The 24,993-nt window shown below is 37.9% G+C and overlaps 1 protein-coding gene across 1 annotated transcript in view; it reads right to left on the reverse strand.

Moving 5' to 3' along the window:
* Positions 1–6,761: 6,761 nt before the first annotated feature.
* LOC149466410 (1-phosphatidylinositol 4,5-bisphosphate phosphodiesterase eta-1-like) overlaps positions 6,762–24,993 on the reverse strand; it is a gene marked incomplete at its 5' end in the record, with an annotated part of 52,384 nt that continues 34,152 nt past the window's right edge. Inside the window, 5 exons of the mRNA XM_089672644.1 lie at positions 6,762–9,107; positions 17,827–18,184; positions 18,886–18,945; positions 20,790–20,869; positions 21,567–21,713. Coding sequence (XP_089528770.1) covers positions 7,120–9,107; positions 17,827–18,184; positions 18,886–18,945; positions 20,790–20,869; positions 21,567–21,713 — 2,633 coding nt within the window. The remainder of the gene's footprint in view (positions 9,108–17,826; positions 18,185–18,885; positions 18,946–20,789; positions 20,870–21,566; positions 21,714–24,993) is intronic.

Consider the following 24,993-nt stretch of genomic DNA (forward strand, 5'->3'; position numbering starts at 1 on the left):
GTCCTCATTAACATGCAATGCAAGACGCCTAGCCCCGAAACCTTTAACCCTTTGTCAGGACAGACTGTTCAAATCTACTTACAATTGATAATGACCATCCTGCATAATACAGACAGGGTGTCTTATGGACATAACACAGCTGCCCGGCCCTCTCAGCTGCCCGGCAAAGAGAATTCTGTAGGATTTTATCCTTGCCAGAGAGCCCAGAGCAGAGCATCTCAAAAGTTGAAATTTTTAAATATTGGTTTTTAGGTTATGCTATGTGAATGTAACAAATAAACATGTAACAAATAAAAAGTAGTTGTTATGCCAATTTGGCTGCAAAAGTGGAAATACATTTTCAATTCATGGCTAAGCCGTGCCAGTTAACATGCCACTCTGCAAGAAGAGTAATTCAGCGAACAGTAAGGGAATTATTACTAGACAAGAGGATGACATTTCGAGGAGCTAATTATGAAGCCAGGAAAATTCAGGCACAAGTTAGACAGAAAGAAGCACAGAAAAGGCTTTTTTGGCTAATAAGCAAAGTATTTATCTCCTAAAAATGTAACTTGACTACAGGTTCAATTCAAAGCTGAACTCTGGGAATAAGGCAAAATGTACCCTTACAGTACCCCCTCCCCCCTACACACATATTGTAAGGGTTAAATGTCAATAAAGTCTAAAGGGGAGATAAGGAATCTGTATTGCTTACCTTAGCCACACTGTCAGATAGCTCAGGCACTGTACTCTTCTCCCTCCGACCTCTCTGTGGGATATTAATCCTGCATTTTACATGGACAGGCCGGAAGGAGAACCACAGCCAGCAATGCCTTAAAAAGGAGAGACTCTGCTGGAACACAAAATAAGGTTATTTCTGTACCCCTGGGGAAAAAAAAGAGTACTAAACTTCAGTGTATAGATGTGAACTATCCACATGGGAAAAAAACGGGATTCCAGCTTGACATGCATTTTCACGCACCAAAATGCAAGGGTTTTACTGCATCTAAACAGACAAGTGTGAATAGGCCCCAACACCCATGCACAAGCTGCCCACAATGTCAAAATGCTTTTGGTTGTATGTATAGTAATTACTTGCTGTGGCTCCAGCCTGGCCATCTTGTAGGCTCTTTGAATTAAGTCTGGGATACGCAACACCAATATGAATGCTAGTGCCTTTTTTTCTTTGCTGGCTCTTGAAGAAGCTAGGAAGAGTTGTTCTGATTAGCTAGATGACTCTATTGCTTGCAAGTGTGCCCTCAAAGATCTAGACACATAGGGGTTTATTTACTAAAGCTGGAGAGTCCAAAATCAGACTCCCTTCTGCCTAGAAACCAATCAGCTTCTAACCTCAGCTTGTTCAATGAAGCTTTGGCAATGAAACTGGGAGTCTGATTTTGGACTCTCCAGCTTTAGTAAATAAACCCCATAGAGTTCATGAAACTGGGCTGTTGTGTGGATTCAAACACTTTATAACTATGCACTTGTCCTCTTTGTTGGAAGTGTGCAGGGTCTCTGCCCCATGCATGCTGCCATGTTGGTACCAAGAAAATGGAACATTTAGGATAATTCATAATTGTCCTTTCCTGGGCCCAATCTATGGCAGCATACTTTGCCCACCCAGTTTGTCCCCCACGTGTTGTACAGAGATGAGCTTTGTGTGGGTTCGAATACCTCATACCTATCCTGTCAGGAAGGGTGCAACCTGATCTTTGAAACCACAAGCTTAGATGTTAGTTTGCCTGATTCACCTCGAGATGGTGGAATGAGAAACAGAGTACCTATGTGGGGTCCATCCATCTGGGGATCAGTCTTTCTAAAATAGAGGCATTGGATGAGAGATAGACTCTGAGTCTGAACCACATACAGATGATGGAAGGAAATTTTATTCAGGTTAACAGAAGGTTGGGAAAACAATGTTCTGGTTAAGGGGAAAGATAGAAATAGCCTTAGGCAAGATAGAATATCTGGGTTTCAACATGACCTTGCTCCTGTGCAAAGTCAGAAAGGGTTCCTGTACTCTTTTCCTTCATTCCCCCCCCCCACCACCACCACCACCACCGTGTGACTGAATAGTGAAAGCAGAAGCAGCATAATAATGAGCTAATTTGTCACTGTGCTCTCATCACCAATCACTATGATTCTAGCTCTGCTATACAGACTGTACAGGAGTCTAATAACATGATACCAGCTCAGATTCAGGTAAATATACTGCTTGCATAAAATATGTTTCATTATGTGTAACACTATGCATTGCTACAGAAAGTGCAGTATTCTGTTCATTCACAAGATGGCAACATTCAGCACTTCCACTTGCAATAGTCCCATTACAAGTATTCAGCCCCTTCTGAGAGTTGTAGGCTGGAAGAAGCATAATATTTCACACAGTAAAGCTAAAGCAAAACTACAGAGCCCATTAGCAATTGCCAAGGGGCAGGAGAATATAAAAGAAAAAAGCCTACGAATACACAGGTGAGTTGGAGAGAGATGTTGCAGCAGGGAGGAGTGTGTGTGTCTATGCTGAGCCGTGCTTTTAAAGATCTGGCTGGGTTGCACCGAGGTGAACAGTATAGCTTGGGGAGCTAAAAAGGAGACTGTTAAGTTAAAAAGCAAGTTGTAAGCACCGCTCTTGGGAGACCCTTCAGCTTCAGGAGTGTGTCAGTAACCACAGCCACACCTTCAATTAAAAGGGGCCCTCACCACAAGACAACTGACACTTCTCTGCACTGCCACAGGAGGGACTAAATGAGAAGGTCTCTGACCCGCAATTTATTTCTACGTTACCATTAGTTCTTTTTGCCAGCAGGGCCTGTCTAGACTATGAACATTTCTCAACTTTGACATTTATCAGCGATAAACATCCCACTGCCCTTCATTGCCACAAGCTGCCACTGTTTTTTTTTTATTGTGGATACTGCCTGCAGGTTGCTTAGCTGAACCAACACTTTGCCCCTGCTTAGCAGATTGTTTTCTGTATTGCATTCATTTCAGCCTAGGCCAAAAATAGGGGGGTGCTTTAGTTGTCTAAGTTCAACTTCACCCTTATAAAGTGGACTGTGCCAACAACTTTGCCTTTTTAAAGTGTACTGCCCCTTTGGTTCAATTTTGTAAGGGGATAGCACCTAGCATTGTGTGTCAATGTGAAGGTCCCCAACTAAGCCAGCAGAGACCTCAATCTTCAGACTATTTTTAGACCCAGGGTCTATTCTGGTAGCAGTACTGGTATGTAGGCCTTATAGATTTTCAGGCTTAAACCTAGACTATCCTGACTGAGGGCCTATAAGTGAGCTAGCCAGCTTGTTCTCTTGATATCCATAAAGGTCTCACTTGGGGAGTGATCTCTGAGTCAGAGGGCTATTATTTATGCTCTTGGTCTGGCAGGACATAAGAGGTTGCACATTAAAGGGTATTTGACTGTACTGTATTGCTATTGTGTTGGCCAACTGTGTTTAACGGTTAACCTCTAAACTGTTGCATTGCTTTACCATTCTATCTCTACTAATACAAGCTGTATATTTTATCACAGATGGTGTGTATCCTTCTTTGTGACTGCCAGGAGACCCCCTCCCCAGCCAAGGTATTCTGGTGGTGTCAACAGACATTAGACTCCGTTTAGGGCCAGGGAAGAGCAGAAGACCCAAATCTATCAGCGGATCCTTTCAGGATAGCGTTACATAGATATTAATTAATAAATAGCTGCAATAATTTGTGACTATTATATGTGCCTGAAGTTCAGCTTTAAGCATAATGTACTGCTTCCTTTGCTGTATTAGTAATTCCTTGTTCGATTGTATTTGTAGCCTAGAGTTAATGTTGAAGAAAATTCAGGCCAATAAAGGCTATTATATGCAGAAATAATGATATCTTCATATTATTATATCAGTTAGTCATTATTAGTCCAGAACTGGGACTTTGAAAAACATAAAGGCATTGACAAGGAATGCTTTGTTGTACAGGTTCCTACAAAATTCAAAATAATTACAAGCTGTGCTGGGCCTTCACAAAAGCATTATCTTAATTCTCTTTGAACAGTGGGCTGGCTATGTCATTGCTTAAGCTGCCAAATGCTCATATTCCTTAATGGAAATAAGGCACAGCTGTGAGTTACCCTTCCATGTGATCTTATTACAAAGGGACTAATAACATATAAAAAGCCAAATATGTAACCAAATCTTGCAAACTAAGGTATCTTGTTGAAAAAGATGGACATATTTTATTAGCATCATAATGAACAGTACAATTTTACATAAATGGTAGAATGAGAAATGTTCAACAATCGGGTAGATGCTGTGAAAATATATTGCCCCTTACAAAAAAGAGACAGTTACCTAATTTGTACTTTTCCTCAGCTTCTTAAAATAGAAAGTGAAGACCTTTAACTGAATGAGATATTCTTGGGTTTTTATTTACTCTGCATGACAGTTCACACCAGGGAAGAGACTTCTGCAACATCCACAATAAAGTGACAGCCCACATTACAGACCTCTCTAAAGCTCTGACTGGGCTCCATTCAAAATAAAGGTCATTGTTTAATGTATATTATTAATACCTACCTTTTGAAAAATACATGATTGTGCAAAACAAAGATTTCTATAGAAATAAAAGAGAGGTTTTATTATTTTTTTAAGAACACAACCATCACTCCAGCTTTGTGCACAGGAAAATGTAAATGTTATAAAAGTGTCACATACAAGTACCCAAGAACATAAAGAAGATTTATTGTGAAACATTGGGTGAGGAACCTGGGGACCACCACCTCACCAAACCTCCCCAATTTTGAACTCACGATACATGTTGTAACAAAACTGTTGAGATCCTCTCTGCTACTGTCATCAAGAATCTTGAAGTCTTCTGATGTGACTACAACAAAGGATGTACTTATATATTTACAGAATAGGGTGGAAAAGCCAATCTTATACTGTGAAACAACTGTTTTTTAATGTCAAAACATCGTGGATCTGTAAAGAGACCATGTGTGGCACTAATAATCTTTATTAATTCCAGTAAAAGCAATCCTTGACTGGCCTGCACAGAGTCCTGACCTCAACCCGATAGAACACCTTTGGGTTGAATTAGAGCCAGGCCTTCTCATCCAACATCAGTGCCTGACCTCACAAATGCGCTTCTGGTCAAACATTCCCATAGACACACTCCTAAACCTTGTGGAAAGCCTTCCCAAATGAGCTGAAGCTGTTATAGCTGCAAAAGGTGTGCCAACTCAGTATTGAACCCTACGGACTAAGACTGGGATGCCATTACAATTCATGTGCGTGTAAATGCAGGTGTCCCAATACTTTTGGCAATATAGTGTATGTAAATGGATTGAAGCTACTGTGAGTAGAGGCTTTTAGTATAAATAATTCCTAAACGGTTTTAAAACATAACTGAATTGCTTATTAGCACTTTAGAAATTAAATTGTTGTATGCTTGGTGCAATAATATCCCCATCGTTGAATTGTTACAAAATAGATACACCTATGGGGACACTAGCTGAGAATGGAGGTAGCTATCCATAGACATCAATAATAATCACACAGTCAAAATGAAATGTCAGCACTGAGCTTAGATTTGGAGGTGTTTGGTACACTGCACTCCTTAGCAGAAAACATTTGCAGACCGGTTTTAGAAAAGAAAAATGTGTGTCCTCCATGATACGAACATATATACGTGCATCTGTAACACAAATATTGATCTAGAATTGACCTGTGAAGAAATGAAGAATGTTTTACAGAAACAGAGGACATAAGGAAACGCATTAAATGTTCACATAGAACTGCACATATGAATCACAGTGTGCTCTCCACTGATTTTAGTACTGAAATCTACAGAGAAATCTAGCTGAGGTCTATGGCTTTGCTGAATAGTTAAAGTATACCACTAAATTTAATATTTTATAAAGTAATCCCATGATTCTTCAGAAAACTAACAATTTAAAGGACGTGTCATTACTACACTTACCACAGATAGAGGAAACATTGGGGTGCCATTTTGAATGATTTGCATTCAGAATGAATTGGGGGGAGTGCTTAATTAGGCTCACTTCTGCATATAAACCAATCAGCTTCCAGGTTATATCACCAAAGCTTAATTGAACAAGCTAAATTTAGAAGCTGATTAGTTTCTATGCAGAAGTGAGCCTGATTTTGCACTCTCCAGCTTTAGTAAATAAACCCACTGTGTCTATGGTTTTTTTAGTAGTGGGAGTAACTTTGGCTTCAGCAGTTCAAGTTAGTCTAGTAACAATATCAAATGAAACCGCACACTCCTCTTTCTTTCCTGAAATAGTAAATATTAAATATTTCATATTTACCTAATTAATTCTGTTTTAAGTCCAGAACATAATAAAGAAAATATATAAAGAAATTGTAAATTCCTGTTGAGGGCCGGTTCACACTAAAACGTTGTGTGGGAATGGCGTGGTCCATGTACGTTTCCTGCACCGCAGTTGAAAGTGCCACCCTTGCCAGAACGCAAAGATGCTAATGAATTGTTAAGGGCACCCTAAACGCATCTCACGAACACAGTGTGTTTGTGGCCACAAAATTGTAAGGTACTACAGTTCAATGCAGTTTCGAGCGGTGCAGTCTAAACAAAATAGTATTTGTACTAATGTTTCAGTGTTTCTGTGCATTGTACAGCACATTCAAATAGTCATGAAGTCAAAACCAGACCACATAGGAATACACGTTTGAGTGAGCGTTTTGGTGTGAACCGGCGTTTAGGCATGAAAAATGAATATGTGTATGCACAGTATTTTATTATAAACACAAAAGTACACAGAATTAGGGAAATCAGTATTTTATTCCAATATATTTTGCTGATGTGTGCAAATTTATAAGACCTCTTCTTTGTAATGTACATGCATGTTACACTGAACGTTGTCATGTTTGCATGCACTTATTTCTCTATTTATACCCATGTTAACTTTAGAATTAAAAACAACATGAAAAAAAAAAGTTCAAGAATATATTTACAGAATTGACGATGGTATTGGCAGTTTAAAAACTAAAGGAAGACTAAGCTGTTAATGGAGAAAAAAAATAATTTTGCTATATAATTTAAGAGCTCATAATCTAATAAAATGTCCCCATTAAAACCAAACATCTTGTAAACAACATTACATTAACAGTTATATACAATTTACAATCTTAGTAGGAAATATATTTCTGGTTCATCAGTATTGCATGGCTCAGTCTGATAAGTGAAATGATCTCTACAAAACAGATCACTGTGTCCATAAGTTTGAGAAGAACATGCACCCTCTGGTATACCTCTGCCTTCTAGGCTATCCAAGTTAAAGTTACTGCAGTACCCTGCTATATAAGAGCCAGTGGAATGTCTGTTTACAGGCTGAGTGGAGGTTGGTGGTTTGTTCCGAAGAACTACTCCATTTGGAATTTGGTTGACATGTTTTAACCTATTGGCCTCCTGTCTCTCCTTGGCACGGTTTGCAATGTTTCTCACTCTACTTTGACTTCTTGATGATAGCTTCCGAGCTAGAGGTTTAGGTTTGTCCCATTCATCATCTTCACAGTATAGTGTTTTATTACAGTCTTCCTGGTCATAAGATACCAGTTTCCTCAACTGTTCAGTCAATGCGTCTGTTGACTGGTGTTTAGTTTTTGCAAAACAATTTGCATCCTGGGCATTGCCAGATAAAAGGAAGCCCCTATTTATTCGCTTGTACTTGCTGTCAAAATTGCAAGATATGTCCTCTGAAGTCAGATCTCCAAGACTCTTTGATTTGCATGGACTTGATTGATTAGTTCCCTGTTCTGAACAAATTGGATATTTGAGTAAGTGAGGGATATGGAAGCTGCCTTTATGGGCACCATACTGATGACCTTTTGTAACTTCTGAGGTTGGGTATTGGTCATGGTCTTTATACTGATTTAACTGGATGACTTGATTTTGTTTTTGTCCATCATAAGTGTTGCTTATACCCTGTTTGCTGACATTGGTATTTAGTATCTGTGCTTGATATATTTTCTTTGAATTGCTATCACAACTGTGATTATGTTTGTAAAACAAGGAAGATCTACAATTCAGATCGTTATCTTGAAAACTGTGTGACACACCCTGAGATTCCTTTTGAACAACAGATGGACTACTATTGGATATAATTATGGGTGGCACTGAAGGAATTTTATTGTGTGCATTGTCTGTATGGCAAACTGAGTCATGGTTCAGTAGACCTCTCCAACTTGCTAGTTGAGTCCTTGAAGGCTTAGGCTTTATCTCAGGATACAGCACTTTTGCAGGCTTTGGCTTTAATTCAGGATAAGGTGGTTTGCACTGAGACTTTCCTGATTCATGTACTATTCTGTTCTCCATTTGGACAGTGTTTGCATCCATTAACATATTACCAGTTTCTGGCGTCAAGTTTTCCTCATTAATAATTGTGTACACTGAATATTCTGCTGTCTCTGAGCTAGAGAAAATAGTTGTGTCAGTTGTGGAGTGTAACAATCTGTCCACATGGGTTGAACCAGGACAAAGCTTTTTAGGTGTTGAAACAGAAGGCATGATCATTTGTGAATATCCAGAACACTGTAGATTATTATTGGTGCCATTTAAACTGGAGACATGAATCAAACTAGCTCTGTCTTCAGTGCCCTCAAACTGCCCAATCAAGGCAGAGATTGAGCTGCCAAGTTCACTCTCATTTACAGAAGAAACCTCATTTATTATTTGAGATATATCGTTTTCTAACATAGCTGCAGTGGTCTGTAAATTATTGACATCAGTGAAGATGGTACTTGATAAATTAGTAATAGATGGACATTCTTTTATATTGCATGCTGAGGTTCTGGTTGAAAACTCAGTTTGAGGATGTGAATCTGATAATGATTTTGGTTTAGAATCCTGCACAATGTATTCTATCTGTTTGACTTCATCCTTTCCATCTTCTGATTCACTGGTATAAGTATCATTAAATTCCCTGACATCATCTTCAACATTCTTTCCATAGTCTAAATGTAAGCTTTGCCATTTTTTATGTATAATGTTTCCTTTGGCAGTGGTATTAGCCTGATATGGATCTCTGGGAAGACATGCAAGATTCTGGGAATTTTCAAGTATTGGTTCTTCCATCAGTGGTTTGCCTTGGCTCTTACATTCCTTCTTCCCTAAACAATCAATTTAATAAGTGTTATTTTTCATATCATAACCATAAAGCCTATTAACAGGACCAGTATATCTAAAATGCCAATCATTGAATATTTAAATATATTCATAACATTTACAAACATGTATGTGTAAGTTTTCCAACAAATTTACATGCCCTAATAATTTGTAATTACTTTTATTGTTCAGTCTTCTGTTTTTAGGTAAAGGGAAGTAGAGTATTTTCAGCAAGAATGTATTTTGAGATAATTTGCCTTTACCTAATTTGCCTTAAACAAGTTCCGTATGAAAACATCCTGCTATTCAAGGGGTTAAGGCAAGCTCATCAATTTCCTCAATTTCTAGTATCAATTTTTAAGTGCTACTTTCAGCTAAAAGTGATCCAGGCAGCAACACTTTTTGCTGGACTCTGAACATGCAGCCCCACATTGGCAGTGTCTGTGGTAGTTTCCAGGCTTTCCAGCACCTCCAGGAAGCTCAGGACTGTGGTAAGCTTCTGGGGCTTTGAGAGCAGAAGGTGATCTCATTACTATTGACAATGAAAGTGACGTTTATTACATCACGTCACTTCTGGGTTCACAGCTGTCATTCCCTGGCTACTGTAATGGAGGATGCAGCTAAATCAAGCGCAAACTGTGCTTAATTAGCTGTAGTAGAGGACAAGGGAGACATTGGGGGTCCAACAGACCCATGGGGGTTTATTTTCTAAAGCTGGAGAGTCCAAAATCAGACTCCCTTCTGCTTAGAAACCAATCAGCTTCTAACCTCAGCTTGTTCAATGATTGGTTTCTATGCAGAAGGGAGTCTGATTTTGGACTCTCCAGCTTTAGTAAATAAACCCCATGATGTCTTTATAAAGAGACCTTGACACTTGCCAGTTGCTATCACATATGGGGTTTGTTAGTCCACTTGTGATAACAATAAAGGTAACCATCTCCAGTCCGGGACATTTCTGGCACTTTTTGTTCACATGTAACGTTCAGTATTGTTTGCTAGAAAATTAATTAAACCCCCAAACATTATATATTTTTTAAAGCAGAGGCCCTAGAGAATAAATTGGTGGGTTTTTTGCAATTTCTTATGTCACATGGTATATGTGCTGTGGTTTTTCAAAAATACTCTTTTTTTAAATTTGAATACATAAAAACACAATACATAACCCATTTTTTTTGTAAAATATAAAAGATGATGTTAAGCTAAGTAAATACATACGAAACATGTCATGCTTTAAAATTGCGCACACCCATGCGACGGTGACAAACAATGTCAATTTTACTATTCATAGGCGACTCTTTAAAAGCCTATACAGGTTACCACTTTATATTTACAGATGAGGTCTAGTACTAAAATTACTGCCCATGATCTGTCGTTCATGATACCTCACATGTGTGAGTCGATCACTGTTTGCGTGCATGTGGTACTGACGGGCGCATTCATCTTTGGGAGTGAGCATGGGAGGATTGGGCACTTTCATTTTTTTAATTATTACTTTATTTTATTTTTACACTGTTGCTTTCATTTGATTTTTTTTGTAAACATCCCTTGTGACAGTAATAAGCATGTGGCATATGCTCTCTAGGGAGAAATCTGAGGTCTATAATACCCCAAATCCCTCCTCTGCAGTTAAAAGCATTCAAAACACCAAGATCGGTGTTTTTAAATGCTTTTTATTTTTTTAAATGGCACGAGTAAACCAGAAGTGATGTCAGGCCATCACTTCCTGTTTACTATAACGGAGAGACAATTAAAGCAGTCACTTGGGTCTCCCAGTGGGACGGAGAGCCAAAGAAAGCCGCGGAAGGCAATGGGAAGGAGGAAATGTCCCCTCCCCCTGCCTGTAATAGCAATCGTGTGGCAAGATAGCTGCCCCTGCTATTACAAGAAAGTCAACTGCCTGCTCTAACAAAAGGCACCGGGGTGATGCCTGCAGCTGTGTGTGCACAGAGGTGAATTCTTGTGAACTTCGAGAATAAGAGGTCCCACGGTGTCTTCAGCTGCAGAGGTCAGTGAGGAATTGTTTCAAAGCTCTTGTAAATATTGAATGTTTATAGCTTGGCTACAATTCTATTTAAAAGTATTGTTTGATGTGATTTTCCTATTTTTACATGCTTCTCCTTAATACCTGTATTCTTTTTATCTATTTTTTTTATTTAGTGTAGAGATTAGCCCCTAAAAGAAGCTCTGTTTTTTGCTACAGTCACTCTGCACTTCCCCACTTCAACCCTCCTAATAATGAGAATCCTAATAGGAAGTTAGTGAATATATAAATATCTCAGCCAAACAAAAACATGTTTCAGCATATTAATTTCCACTGTATTCTTCTGAAATGTTCACATACATATTTGATAATGTTAATTAATATAGTATATAAACTAATTTTTGTTTTACTGGTTCTTGGTGCACTGGAATACACATACACATGAATGGTGTGGAAAAGTGCAAAGACATAATTATGGACTTCTTGTGCACTGTGCAGACAACTTTTGGTATGAAATGAAGGCACAATTACACCATTTTGAAACCACTTAAAATTTCAGAATAATGATATTACATCCAGCATGTGATGTAATATTACTGGAAGTGAAGGCAATGAAATACCACACTGGATACATTTTTTTTTTACCTTTAGCAGTTTCCTAATTAGAATTGTACTAGAAAACACAACAAAACAATTCTGTTAAATCAGAAATCAATTTAACACAACGTATTCTAGCTTTGTGCAGATGCACGTTATAGATCAGTTTGCATAAATAAAACTAAAAACAGGATTTTTTACTTACTGTACAATCGTTTTCTTGGAGTTTGTGAAGAAACACAGGAGCAGAAGGAATTCTAAGATGTATGGGTTATACTGTCACCTTCAGCAGAGCTGGACACTGGCAACAGAAAAATTGTTAGCCAGTTTAATCCCCCCCACTTCCATCATTCTTCAGTTTTGTGCAAAAGCAGTAGAAGAAGAGATGCTAAGACAGATGGTGATACTTGTGCCCCTTAATGAACTCCAAGAAAAAATGTTTTAAGATAAGTAAAAAATCCAATTTGCCTAATAGGTTATTAAGAAACACAGGGTCAGAAGGAATCTTAGATGTATATAACATCCCAAAATCTATCTAACTGAGGGGTGGGCAAACAGTCTAGAGTGGAATAGGGTGAAGGGGATTGTTTTGAAGGCCATTAAGCCCAGAACTCTCATGCATAAGCAAGAGAGTTAGATGGCTTCTGGACTGCAGAGTGCAAACATGGGAGTGAAGAGTTAGAACTTTGTCTTGTGGCAGAAAAACCCTTGACAGTTCCAGCACTAACATCTAGAGATCTGAGATCTCTGGACAGCTTGAACAGTTTGTTGGATATTGACTGATACACCATGTGTGGATGGTTCCCTCAGTAGGAGGTCATCCACAAATCCTATTATTTGGATGCACTGTGAACATAGCAAGGCTTGAACAGAAGTTGACAACTTTGTGAAACTTGAGGTGCAGTGGACAGGCCAAATAGAAATCCAGAAAACTGGTAGCATTGCATGCCCACAGCAAAGCACTGGTAGCAATGATGTGTTTGAAAGATGGTGACATGCAAGTAAGAATCCCTGATGTCCACAGTGACCAGAAAGTCTCCCAGAAGGAGAAAAGCAATACATGACTGGGTGTATTCCATGTTGAATTTTCTTAGTTACAGTGCCTTCTGGCCTAAAATGCGGTGATCACCACTGTTGAGTTGAGTACGAGTACAATTTGGAGTAGAAACCATAAAACCTCTTTTTCTGAAACAATGGCAGAGGAGAGGAGTTGTGCTAGGGCAGCATAGAGGTCAGATAATCACTGTGGAGATATTGGTAGATGTGACAGCATAAAGTGGGGTGGAAGTAGAGTTTTCTAGCTTGTAGCTTCAGGACACCATGTCACTCACCTATGTATCCAATAGGCTTTCTGGCCACATGCTTGCAAGGGCTAAAATATGTTTCCACTTTTGGAAGTGGGTGTGTCTCCTCATTTTGAGAAGGTCTTGCTCGCAGGTTTGGAAGGTTTTAGCATCCAAGGTTTTCAATGGAACAAAGTCCCAATCTTGGACTTGGGATAAGGGCTCTGACAGAAATGAAAAATAATTCTTCTTAGTTCCAGAGGAAGAAAAGTTTTCAGCCTAAGCTTTAGCTTTCTTTTGCTTGGGTAAGAGGGTACATTTTTTCTGTAGTGACATTTGTAAATGTTTAATAAAGCTGTCCAGGGAAGCACCAAAAGAGGTATTTCTCATCTAAGAGCATAAACAGTAAGTGTTTTATGCACTGGTATTCAGAAGACCAAAATTAAACATATACATGGTCCAAACCCCCAAGGCCTAGAAAAAATAAATGACAGCAAGAGCAGGTTGCAGAGCTGAACCTGCCAGGAAAAATAAGGACTTTGTCAACCAGGTCTTTAACCCTTTTACTGTGTCAACGGAAGGTTTTACACACACTCTCTGCAGCTACAGCCACCGGGAGTGTGTGTATACCTGATAATAGGACTTTATGCACACCCCAGTAATGGATTCTTCCCCGCCTCCACTGACGGATCCGGAACTAGCATGGCAAGTGCCGCTGGGTAGAAGGGAGGCAAACCAGGAAACATTCACTCATGGGCCTCCCAAGCACTTAAAATCCCTCCCCAAGAAAACATTTGAGCCCCCCCACCCCCACATACACAAACACAAACGTAAATGAGCGCCTATGCGTGAAAACGTTGAGTGCGCTACATGTTAAGCATCTCACTTGAACTGAGCGAGAGCAATCATTTTAGGCCCATTATTCATGGATAACTGATGACCTCTAGGGGCTTTTAAAAGTCACATATGGAAAATATAGGGTATCGAATTTTGTTTCTGTTTCATGGGATGTAAATTTAAAATTCGTTGGGTATCTATTTACTCGATGAAAACATCATCTTTTTATATTTTACAAAAAAAGGTTTAATCAAGTGTGTCCCATCTCTGGCTGCTGCAGCATTTTCTACAACTTTTCTTTATCTTGCACTCCTCTGTCAGCGCCAAGTGCCTGATGCTGAGATCTGTAGTTCCACTGAATGCAAAGTGTTCTCTGAATGGAGGAGCTGCAGATGAGTATCATGATCTAATTCCACCAATCACAGAATGTCTTCAGTGAAAAGTATGCAAGGCTTTATATGAAAGGAGGGAGTGCAAAGTGAGCAGTGTCAGGTTCTGTGATATCTGTACTGCAGCAGGAACTACACCCTACATTCGGTGCTTACAGAGAGAATGTGTACTAACTTAAATTAAAATGGCAAACAATCTTTTTTGGCCACACTTTAAATTTAAGGCAAAAAATGGCTGGGATCACAACGGGCAAGGGGATAAAATCAAGAGTTTTATGTATATTTGCCAGGCTCCACAAAAAAGGGGAGTGAAGGCCTCATACTTTCTACATTAGCGGTCTGCAGGGCGACCTGCAGCTAACAGACACAATAGCAAGGCACTGGTATGTGCCATTGCAGGACCCAGTGCAAAGATCACATTCCAAACAGGGACATCCAGGGACAAGATGTGTATCACATCCCTGGAATTGTAAAGCACTCTGCAGCTAATTGACACAGTACATTGGGTGTCTGGAGAGCACCACAAGCACAGCCTGATGCTCAAAGGTCACAATACAAATTACAAAACCTCCATGTGTAGGGTCGAGGTACACCATCTAAGGCAGCATCGAGGCTCAGCCCATTCAGAAAACTAGGGAGCTCTCTTGGCTCTGTAGATAACAAAGAATTTTGACTGAAACAATATGTTTTGATAAAAAAAAAAAAAAGAAAAAAATGTTTTTTGCATTTCTTTGAGGAGAACAGAAATCTATTTTCTTAGGACACTAGAAAGAAATCGAAGCGAGAGTGGGAAACGTTATACTAGGTGACTAAACATTTGTTTGCTGCCAGTGTCCAATTGTCTTGTAGGTGGCAGTATAGCTCATATGGCTCAGAATTCCTTCTGACCCTGTGTCCATTAATGCACAATTACTGTAAAACATTAAGGTATTCTCTATGACTCTAATGACAAAATTGCATACATTCTTGGTGCTCCCATGAATTAGATCTCTTTCCATCCTGATCTTACTGGTGTGTCACAGCATAAGAGCTGAGTAAATAATGATCATACTGTCTCTTATATGTAGTGGAGCCCATGGATACCATGGTTATGAGAAATAATGAAGGTGTTGCATATAGCAACACTTTAGATACATGCTTTTATTTTCAAGCGAGAAAGAACTGCAACTTTAGGATGACTGATTAGCACAGAAGAAATATGCCTGAACAATAGTAATGAGTATAAGTCTATCTTATTTGCTATTAATAAGTTGATGTGACTTCAGTTAAAATAACCTTCTATTAGTTGGGGGAAGAGGGTCAATTTTAGCTCCTCTCTCACAATAAAGGACTACAAACTTAAAGGCCAGTTCCAGCTGACAAGTAGTAGCACGAGATATAGAAGAGACCAATTCAGGTCAAAGTAACAGTTTCTTTTTGATGGCTTCCCCCTTAAACCCTTATACTCACCTTGCCAGGAGTTCTTCAAAACTTCTACATATGTCACTGCCAGGCACTAATATCCCAAGTGATGATTGTTGTCAGATGCTAAGGGAAGTGGTGAAGTCAGTCACCTGATCATGTGACAGTACTCAGCTGCTACACCTGAGCACAGTCAGATGCAAGATCCTTTCCCATACCTAGAAACACTGTTTGTTGTTGGTGGCTGTGATGAGGCTTAGCAAGAAAATGTAGAGCCCTTAATATCAGTGTTTCCATGCCAGATGAGGTTAGTTACAGTGCCTTGAAAAAGTATTCAACCCCTTGAAATTTTCCACATTTTTTTATGTTGCAACCAAAAACGTAAATGTATTTTATTGGGATCTTATGTGATAGACCAACACAAAGTGGCACATAATTGTGAAGCGGAAGGAAAATGATAAATGGTTTTCACAATTTTATTTATAAATAAATATCTGAAAAGTGTGGTGTGCATTTGTATTCATGCAGAACCACCTTTCGCTGTAATTACAGCCTTTCTGGGTATATCTCACGCTCTGTCAGATTGGATGGAGAGCATCTGTGAACAGCAATTTTCAAGTCTTGCCACAGATTCTCAATTAGATTTAGGTCTGGACTTTGACTGGGCTATTCTAACACATAAGTATGCTTTGATCTAAACCATTCTATTGTAGCTCTGGCTGTATGTTTGTCCTGCTGGAAGGTGAATCTCTGCCCCAATCTCAAGTCTTTTGCAGACTATAACAAGTTTTCTTCTAAGATTGCCCTGTATTTGGCTCCATCCACCTTCTCATCAACTCTGACCAGCTTCCCTGTCCCTGCTGGAGAAAAGCTTCCCCAAAACATGATGCTGCCACCATCATGTTTCACGGTGGGGATGGTGTTTTCAGGGTGATGTGCAGTGTTAGTTTTCCGCCACATATAGCGTTTTGCTTTTAGACCAAAAAGTTAAATTTAGGTTTAATCTGACCGGAGCACCTTCTTTCACATTTTCTGTGTCCCCCTTATGGCTTCTCACAAACTGCAAGCAGGATATCTAATGGCTTTCTTTCAACAATGGCTTTCTTCTTGCCATCTTTCCATAAAGGCCAGATTTGTGGAGTGCACGACTAATAGTTGTCCTGTGAACAGATTCTCTCACTTGAGCTGTGGATCTCTGCTGCTTCTCCAGAGTTACTATGGGCTTCTTGACTGCTTCTCTGATTAATGCTCTCCTTGCCTAACCTATCAGTTTAGGTAGACGGCCATGTCTTGGTAGGTTTGCAGTTGTGCCATACTCTATTTTCAGATGATGGATGTTCAAAGCTTGGGATTTTTTGTATAACCTAATCCTGCTTTCAATTTCTTCACTACTTTGTCCCTGACCTGTCTGGTGTGTTCCTTGGCCTTCATGATGTTGTTTGTTTACTAATGTTCTCTAACAAACCTCACAGAACAGCTGTATTTATACTGAGATTAAATTACACACAGGTGGACTCTATTTACTAATTAAGTGACTTCTGAAGGCAGTTGGTTCCACTAGATTTTAGTTAGGGGTATCAGAATAAAGGAGGCTGAATACAAATGTACATCACACTTTTCAGATATTTATTTGTAGAAAATGTTGAAAACCATTTATCATTGTTCCTGTCACTTCACAATTATGTGCCACTTTGTGTTGGTCTATCACATAACATCCCAATAAAATACATTTACGTTTTTGGTTGTAACATGACACAATGTGGAAAATTTCAAGGGGTATGAATACTTTTTCAAGACACTGCAAATGCTTAAAATAGTCACAAACAACTAACATAATAATGCTATTAAAATTATAATCATTGATCTCCACATGGCAAAAAGAATTCAAACTTTAAACGTGACTCTATCACAGCTCAAACACAGGAAAACAAAATAAAGCTAATGATTACTATAGGCACATAGGAAAGACAGTTATTCTGTTTATTTCATTTAATTTTCATTAAAGGAATAATTTCCCAAGAGAAATGGTTGCTGCCATTGCTGACCCTATTTTTAAAATGCTAGCCACTTGTCTCTGGCTTTAGTACTTTCTCATAGACACGGGACAAGCATTCAACCAGTGTAGTAAGTCCTGATCTCTAAGACAGCACTGAAGCTAAAGGAGCAGCCTACCTATATCTCTTAGTAAAGGTTTCTTAACCCAAGGTTTATTTTGATACATGTTTTAATACATTACCTGAAGTTATGTCATTTGATTTGGTATCCTTAGATGTCTGTGATGTAGAAGGTTCAAAGGCCCCAAGAACAAACTTGTCCACTGGCATGGAGACAGGCCTCGACTGTAGACTTCGGGAAGTTCTTCTCATTACAACATCTTTTTCCTTAGCACCAGACACCTCACATGGAAGGTCTCTGCTCTCTGTGGACTCTTGAAACACCATTTTGGTCTTCTTTCTGCCTTTTGCAGGTGCGCTGGCAGTACGTCTCAATATCCGGTCTCCAATGGAACGTTTTCTTATGTGACCATTGCTTTCCACAGAACTATGCTTTGAATTTTTAGTGAAAAGCCCTTTAAGTCCAATAAATTGCCTATTCTAGGATAAAACACACACAATACATAAAATATTACATTATTTTCAGTGTATAGGTGACTACTAACTAAAGGGGTCTTCAGCTTTCATAAAAAAGTATTTTTTGGTTCCAGAACTCAACAAATCTCAACATTCTAACAAATTTTCCTGATGATATTATTTTACAGGCAACAGAGGTAAAACCTGAAAACCCCATTTAATGCATATAAAATGAGATGTCACACCAATAACACCATAACCTGACAAATCCATGCATGTATAAACACATCATGGCCGATATGACTTAAAGTGATTTTGCCCAAAAAAAAAAATGCTGCTCTCAAATATGAACTGCAGGTAGCTAGATATGCTGGCACGTGTCTGCAGCAAACATTACCAAGAAGTGCTGTATCACTCAGAAATGGTCTGGGATTCTGCCATAGCAGTAAGGGTATACAGGCACCTCTAGGCACTTCATGCTTTATAACGGATTTTTTTTTTAATTACAGAGTCACTTTAGGTGCATATATTTTTAGAGTTGCAATAGAATGGTTTCACAGACATATGAACTGTATGCATACTATGTGTACTGTATGCATAATAAAACTACAACCACATGTGTCTCAGCAGCTTTTCAGTGCTTGAATGGGATAACCAAAGTTCAGTGACACACTAATGTATATTGTCATGCAATAGATATTAACTTGCTAATATTATGAGTCTACCTTAGTGGCTCCTAGAAAGTGTAATATAGTATAACTGGGGTTGAGGATTAAAGGACTCCACTGAAATGGAAAAAAATTAACATTTTTAGTTTTTTTAATAGGCAGCATGCCAGAAAGCATATTTAAGCATTAGTAAATGAAAACCTGTAAATTAAAGGATTTATTATTCCTCCATAAAACAATATGAAAATACTCCTTTACACTGAGCTTGGATAGCTAAAATAATTAGAAATTCATCAGTGAAGAACAGTTAATAGCACAGAAAACACTCAGATGAAAATTCTACTGATCGATTAATGAACACAGAATCTGTACAGTTAGTAGCAGAGCTGGGCTTAATCTGAATATCAAAAGCCTTTCATTAGCTAGGGAAAATTCAATCTTGCATGCATTTGTCAAAAAAAGCACTCCCACATCACTGACAAGAAAATTATTATTGCTGTTGTCTAAAAGCAGAATATACTTCTGGGTAATGTCAGTAAATGACTGCCACATACATGGTATTTCCCAATATTGTTTCTATTTTTGGAGTAGCTATCCTAGCCATCCTATTTGGGATGTACATCGCAAATCTTCTTAATGTAGAATATGAATGTAAACAAAATCAATTTTAACTGTATGACCTACATACCCTCAGCATTGTAACAAAAGTGAAAATTGCAAAAACAGTACTTGGTACTAAAAACCTTGCCCAACTCATTCCATAATACTATGGCAATGTGAATGCCAAACTGAGAGGATAGCCCAGACTTTCTCAGCAGAAAGACACATGAAATTGTCAATTACCCTTCCCACTCTCACAAAACCTAATTTCAGTGGCTAAAGTAAGCCCACCCTACATGGTTTAACCCTTCAGCTTCTGTAATTTCAACATTTAAACTCTCAGGTACAGTTTCTGTGAAGCTGGGAGCTAGCAGTGCACACTTACACTTGCTCCATGTTTTCTGAAAATTTTGTCAACACAGTTGCAGGACTCAAGACTAGCGATTAGGAAGCAATCAGCACGATTACCATTCATGTAAACACCATGACAGGCAGTCATACCAATCACATACCCATTGTTTGCAAACAAGTATATCCAATCTGCAGCAGGTGGCACTGTGCCTATCTATCTCTGTTTTCGCTGTGTACAGTGAAAGAAGTACAGTGTTAAAAATCATTACAGCATGTAAAAAAAAAGAAAATTAAAGTCTGATTAAAATCTAATTTGTGTAAACTAACCAAAAATTAATTTTTGCCATTTATTAGCTTATAATACAAAACATAATTAAAGTACTCATTAAAACATTAAAAACCTTCTCTTTCCTTAAAAACATGTAAAAGCTACTTAGGTAAGCAAATTGCTCATATAGTTATTATCAATATAACTAATGCATACAGAAATTTCTAAATTTGGTCCAGACATCTAAATTTTAATGACTATCAGTCATGGGGGGGAGGGGGGACGGGTACACAGAGTACACTCTACACAAGGAAGGCAGTTCATGTAACAGGTCAGCAACTGGCAAATCATATATATATATATATATATATATATATATATATATATATATAAAGTATAAACAAGAAAGGTCCATTACAACACACAATAAATATTTTCTTTAAAATTTGAAGCTGTGAAGAATATTGATGTTGGCCACAGCAACCAATCCCATGCTGGCTGTTTTTTTTAAATTCACCCAAAGCAATCTGACAGATTGTGTTAGGCAACTGCTTATTTTTTCAAATTGAGATTTAGACTTCTTTAGTGAATACAGTATCACTCACTCAAAGGGCTGTCTTAAAAATGTGAAGCAGTAATTTGGAGAATTTCGGTGTAGCTTGTATATATTATTTCCTTATCTATTACAGAATCTATGCAAATTCATAATCAATGAACAGTGAAAAAATGTCAGCCTACTTACCTTCCCATAAATCTCATTAATTGTAACGTGGACAAAGATTGATGCTTCTGTCAAACCTTCCAAATAAACATGTCGGTATCCTGAAAAACAATTGAAATACAATAACTGTTGCATGTAGTTTAACATTTTCTTGTCCAAGACCAAATTATATTGTTGTAGGTAAAATAGATTTGAATGTCTAATCAATCACTGATTAATAATTAATACCCTTGCACTCACCAGAAATGAGTAACTTGAACACATAAGGGTTGAATTACTAAAACAATTTTTAATGGCCAACTAAACGTATTTATAAAATATTAGAAACATTAAAAAAAATCTCCCAGTTCTCTTTGTGTACCTGAAAATACAAGACATATTACTATGTACAGCTCACAGTCCATCCCAGCCATAGAGGATGTACAGCATTTAATAATTTGAAGTTTTATGGGTAACTATAAAAAGATTCTTAAGCCCTTATTAGTGCTGTGCAAGCACAGAAAATGCTTGCAGAATGCTACAGGAGTATGACAAGAGTAAATTATAATTTGGAAGCAACATCTCTGTGTTTCAGAAAAGTAGAAATAGATTGTATACATCAAGAACCATGAAATTGACTATGGAGAGTCTCTATAAACTCATACTTACCACTAGGAGAAGCTAGAATTGGTCTTATTTCATAACTCAAGCCAAAAAGGACAATTTTGGAAATAGGTGTTGCTTGGGTAACTGTTTAACACTAATAATGACAAAATATAGTGAAAGGTTTATACAACAGAAAATAATTATCACACTTACCAGGCAAAAGACTGCTGAAGGCAACAGTCCTCTGGCCAACAAAATCCCGTCCAATTGGATCATGGTCCCATACTAAGAACCTCACAAGTGCTATCTCTGGCATATGGATTGTAAATGTAAGGGTCTCCTCCCACACTGGATTAAATCCTGAGATAAACATTGCATAAAATGCAAAGACAAAGTTACATTACAATTATGGTTTGGTAAGTTTTATCTCAATAATTGGTATTGAAGGTAACTGGACATCTGAATATCCTCCTAGCTCAGGGGGCTGAAATGCTTACATTTCTGTAGAAAATGCTACTTCAGACACCCCCACTTTTGGTCATGTGACTAAAGCCATGGCATTTTCTTGACATGATCTCTGCTGAAGGGGAGAAAAGGTCAATCTGTAATCTCAAAGAGTTTTTTTCAGAAAAGTATGTATTTCAGCTCTTTTATTACTCTTTGAATATCCATCTTGGCAAGACTGCACACAAAGCTTTATTTTAACATTTGAGAATGGTTCTGCTTTAGGTTGTTTTGTTAAAGACAATTACAAAATTACATGACGTAGACACAGCTGTTCAAACTGTAAGTGCTGGGCTGACAGCATAGATCTCAGTGTGCAGGAAGAATAAGACTACCAGTCATATGACACAGGATGGCTGTGTGGGGTTCTGCAGGACCTGCTCTATGTTTTGAACCTATGGTATCCTATCATCTGGTACATTCTGGTCATTCTATCAGCTACATGTGTCACCCAGTGGACTAGAAAAGACTTCTTTTGATTGTGGGAGGGAAGCTCTCCCCCCCCCCCCGAAAAAAAAAAACAAGTTAAGTTTACTTTTTCTTGCTTAATTACGTTTATCTTTTTTACAGTACTAGGACTGTTTTTTTTTTTATTATAAATCATGCAGTTTTCTGCTGTAAAGCACAGAGCATTTTTAATACTAAGCCTGTATGAAACGTCAAACCATTACTGCCTAAATTACATATATTATCTTGTTACTTTTAATTAATGTGAAGGCAGTCTGCTGTCTCTAATATTTTCATCTTGAAAACAACATTCCATAATTTTATGTTTACCAAAGAGCGAGATTTGGAAAATTCTTTTGAAAAAAGAAAAAAAAAACTTCAGCGGCTGCAGAAGAACTAATTATGCCTGTTCTAGCCGTGTATTTTATCATATATATTTAAAATGGGAAATTAAGAGCTTTCAAAGAGTATCTTGTCAGTGACTCGTCGGAATTCTGCATACCTAGATGTAATGCAGCCTAATTCCTGAACTAATTATCTAGGTAAGTCTAGCATGCAAATGCACTAATTAAGGATGATGCTGGCTTAGTGTTGAAATGTAGTCACTTTCTGATCCAGTAACCAAGTGTTCTATAAGATTGCAATGCTAAGGTCAAAGATGGTACTCAAAAGAAGAGGAGGAAAATTGCTCCTCTTCTTTCAAGTATCATTTTTGATCAGGGACAGCTGTATTTTTGGGAGTTAAAGCAGCCTTTTTTCCATAATTGGCACAGGAGCTTTGGGAGCTGTGTAGAGAACACCGGATTCATTGGAACAAACTTATTTAGGCCCATATATTTATATAGGTCTAAATTTGGAGGTGAGCAAGCATTCTATGTGGTGGTGGAGGCACTGGTGTAATTTATTAATGGATCAGGAGAAAGAGCACGTATGATTGAGAATTAAATATTGGCACATCAAGTTGCAGTGTGGATCACTATTGCTTAATTTACATTGGAATTTACTATTTTGGACTAACTTTGGACAATATTATTTGCACAGTTTGAGTATTATCGCTGATTTTGAATTTAATATATTTTTATATATTACATTTGTTCTATTTATTTGAATGATGATCATGTGAATGCTAAGGTTCCATTTGCTAAACAATAATATGAGCGAAGTATAAAAAAAGAAAAGACTTTTACATGGCATAATGTAACAGCTTGGCTTTTTAAATATGGAATTAAGATTAAATGGTTGGTTATCTGAAAATGTACCAATTCAGTGAGCCCATGAACAGACAGCTGTTATACAGACAAACAGCTACATACATAGTTGATATTTTTAACCATTAAAGGATATGAAATTCCTGTATAGCCACTCAGTAATCCAGGCACCCCTATACCCCTTAAGACATCCCAAAATAAGTACACAGGATCAGAAAATCATACGAAAAATACCGCTTTCGAAGCGATCGTACGACAATCTGATCGTTAGTACACAGCTTTCATCCAAAATGATTTGAGGGGATAAGCTCAAAAATATTTCTCATATGAAACCAGATCGTACAATTTCCGCTTAATCAGTACAGATTTTGTACGAAAATACAATACAAACACATTACATCACTTCCAAATTTTCTTTCTGTCATGCAAGAATTTTCATAACTTTAGTAACCTCTTTACTTTTGATATGAGACTAGCATAGAAAAAACGCACAATCATTCGTCCAATATTCTCATTGTATGTACGGGGCTTAAGTGCTGCCATGCAGGTGGTAAGGCTGATAAAAATTTGATTTAGGTACTTTAGCCAGCTAAAAAAACACCAAGAAGTTTAGCTTTTAATAGGATTTTCTAAATGTGATGGGTTGCTCAAAATTTGAGAAAATCACGTCCAGAAAGTCTAACTACAGAATGCCCTTGAAGCAAACAAGAAGCTCACATGCTCCTGTCAGGTTCACTGGCTGCTTCAAACACTGCTGCTGGGTGCTGGGTCACTGATAAGACTATCAAGCTTGACCCTACAACCAGAAATGTTGCCCAGGAACACATACTAATATAGTGAATCATTTAACAAATGATCACATAATGGCTTCAGCTGGCTCTCCACCTATCAAAAAAGCCCCTCTGAGATGTTTCACCCTTGTAGGTACACACGATGAGAAAATCGAACAGAAAAAAAGCTTTAGGAGCAATCGCCCAATAATCCGATTGTTAGTACACAGCTTTTGATAGTCGATCACAACAGTTCATGAGAAAATATCTAAAGGGACAAGCACAAAACACTTTTCTCATAAGAAAACAGAAAGAACGATTTTTATGTAATTAGTATAGTATTTGTAAAAGAAATCAAGTGACCTCATGCACGGAAACAAAAGAATAGATTACAGTACTATACAATATATTACATTACATGTGAAGTTGTATTCTGCCTTACAAGAATTTTTGTAACTTTAGTAACCTATTCGTTTTTGATATGAGACTAGCATGTAAAAAAAAATGGACAGTCATTCGCCCAATATTCTCATTGAGTGTACTAGGCATAAATCTTAGAGAATACTCTTGTGTCATGCAATATTAATGCATTATATCAAGCAGAATTGCTCAACATGGAAAAATCCCTTAAAATTAGGTACAACAGTTTACCTCGAATACAGTAAAAAAAACTTTCAACAACACAATCGAAAACTTGAAGTACTGTATTGC

Source organism: Staurois parvus, unplaced genomic scaffold (assembly GCF_062004578.1).
Source record: "Staurois parvus isolate SC_StPar_1 unplaced genomic scaffold, SC_StPar_1.0 ptg000131l, whole genome shotgun sequence".
Lineage (NCBI taxonomy): Eukaryota > Metazoa > Chordata > Amphibia > Anura > Ranidae > Staurois > Staurois parvus.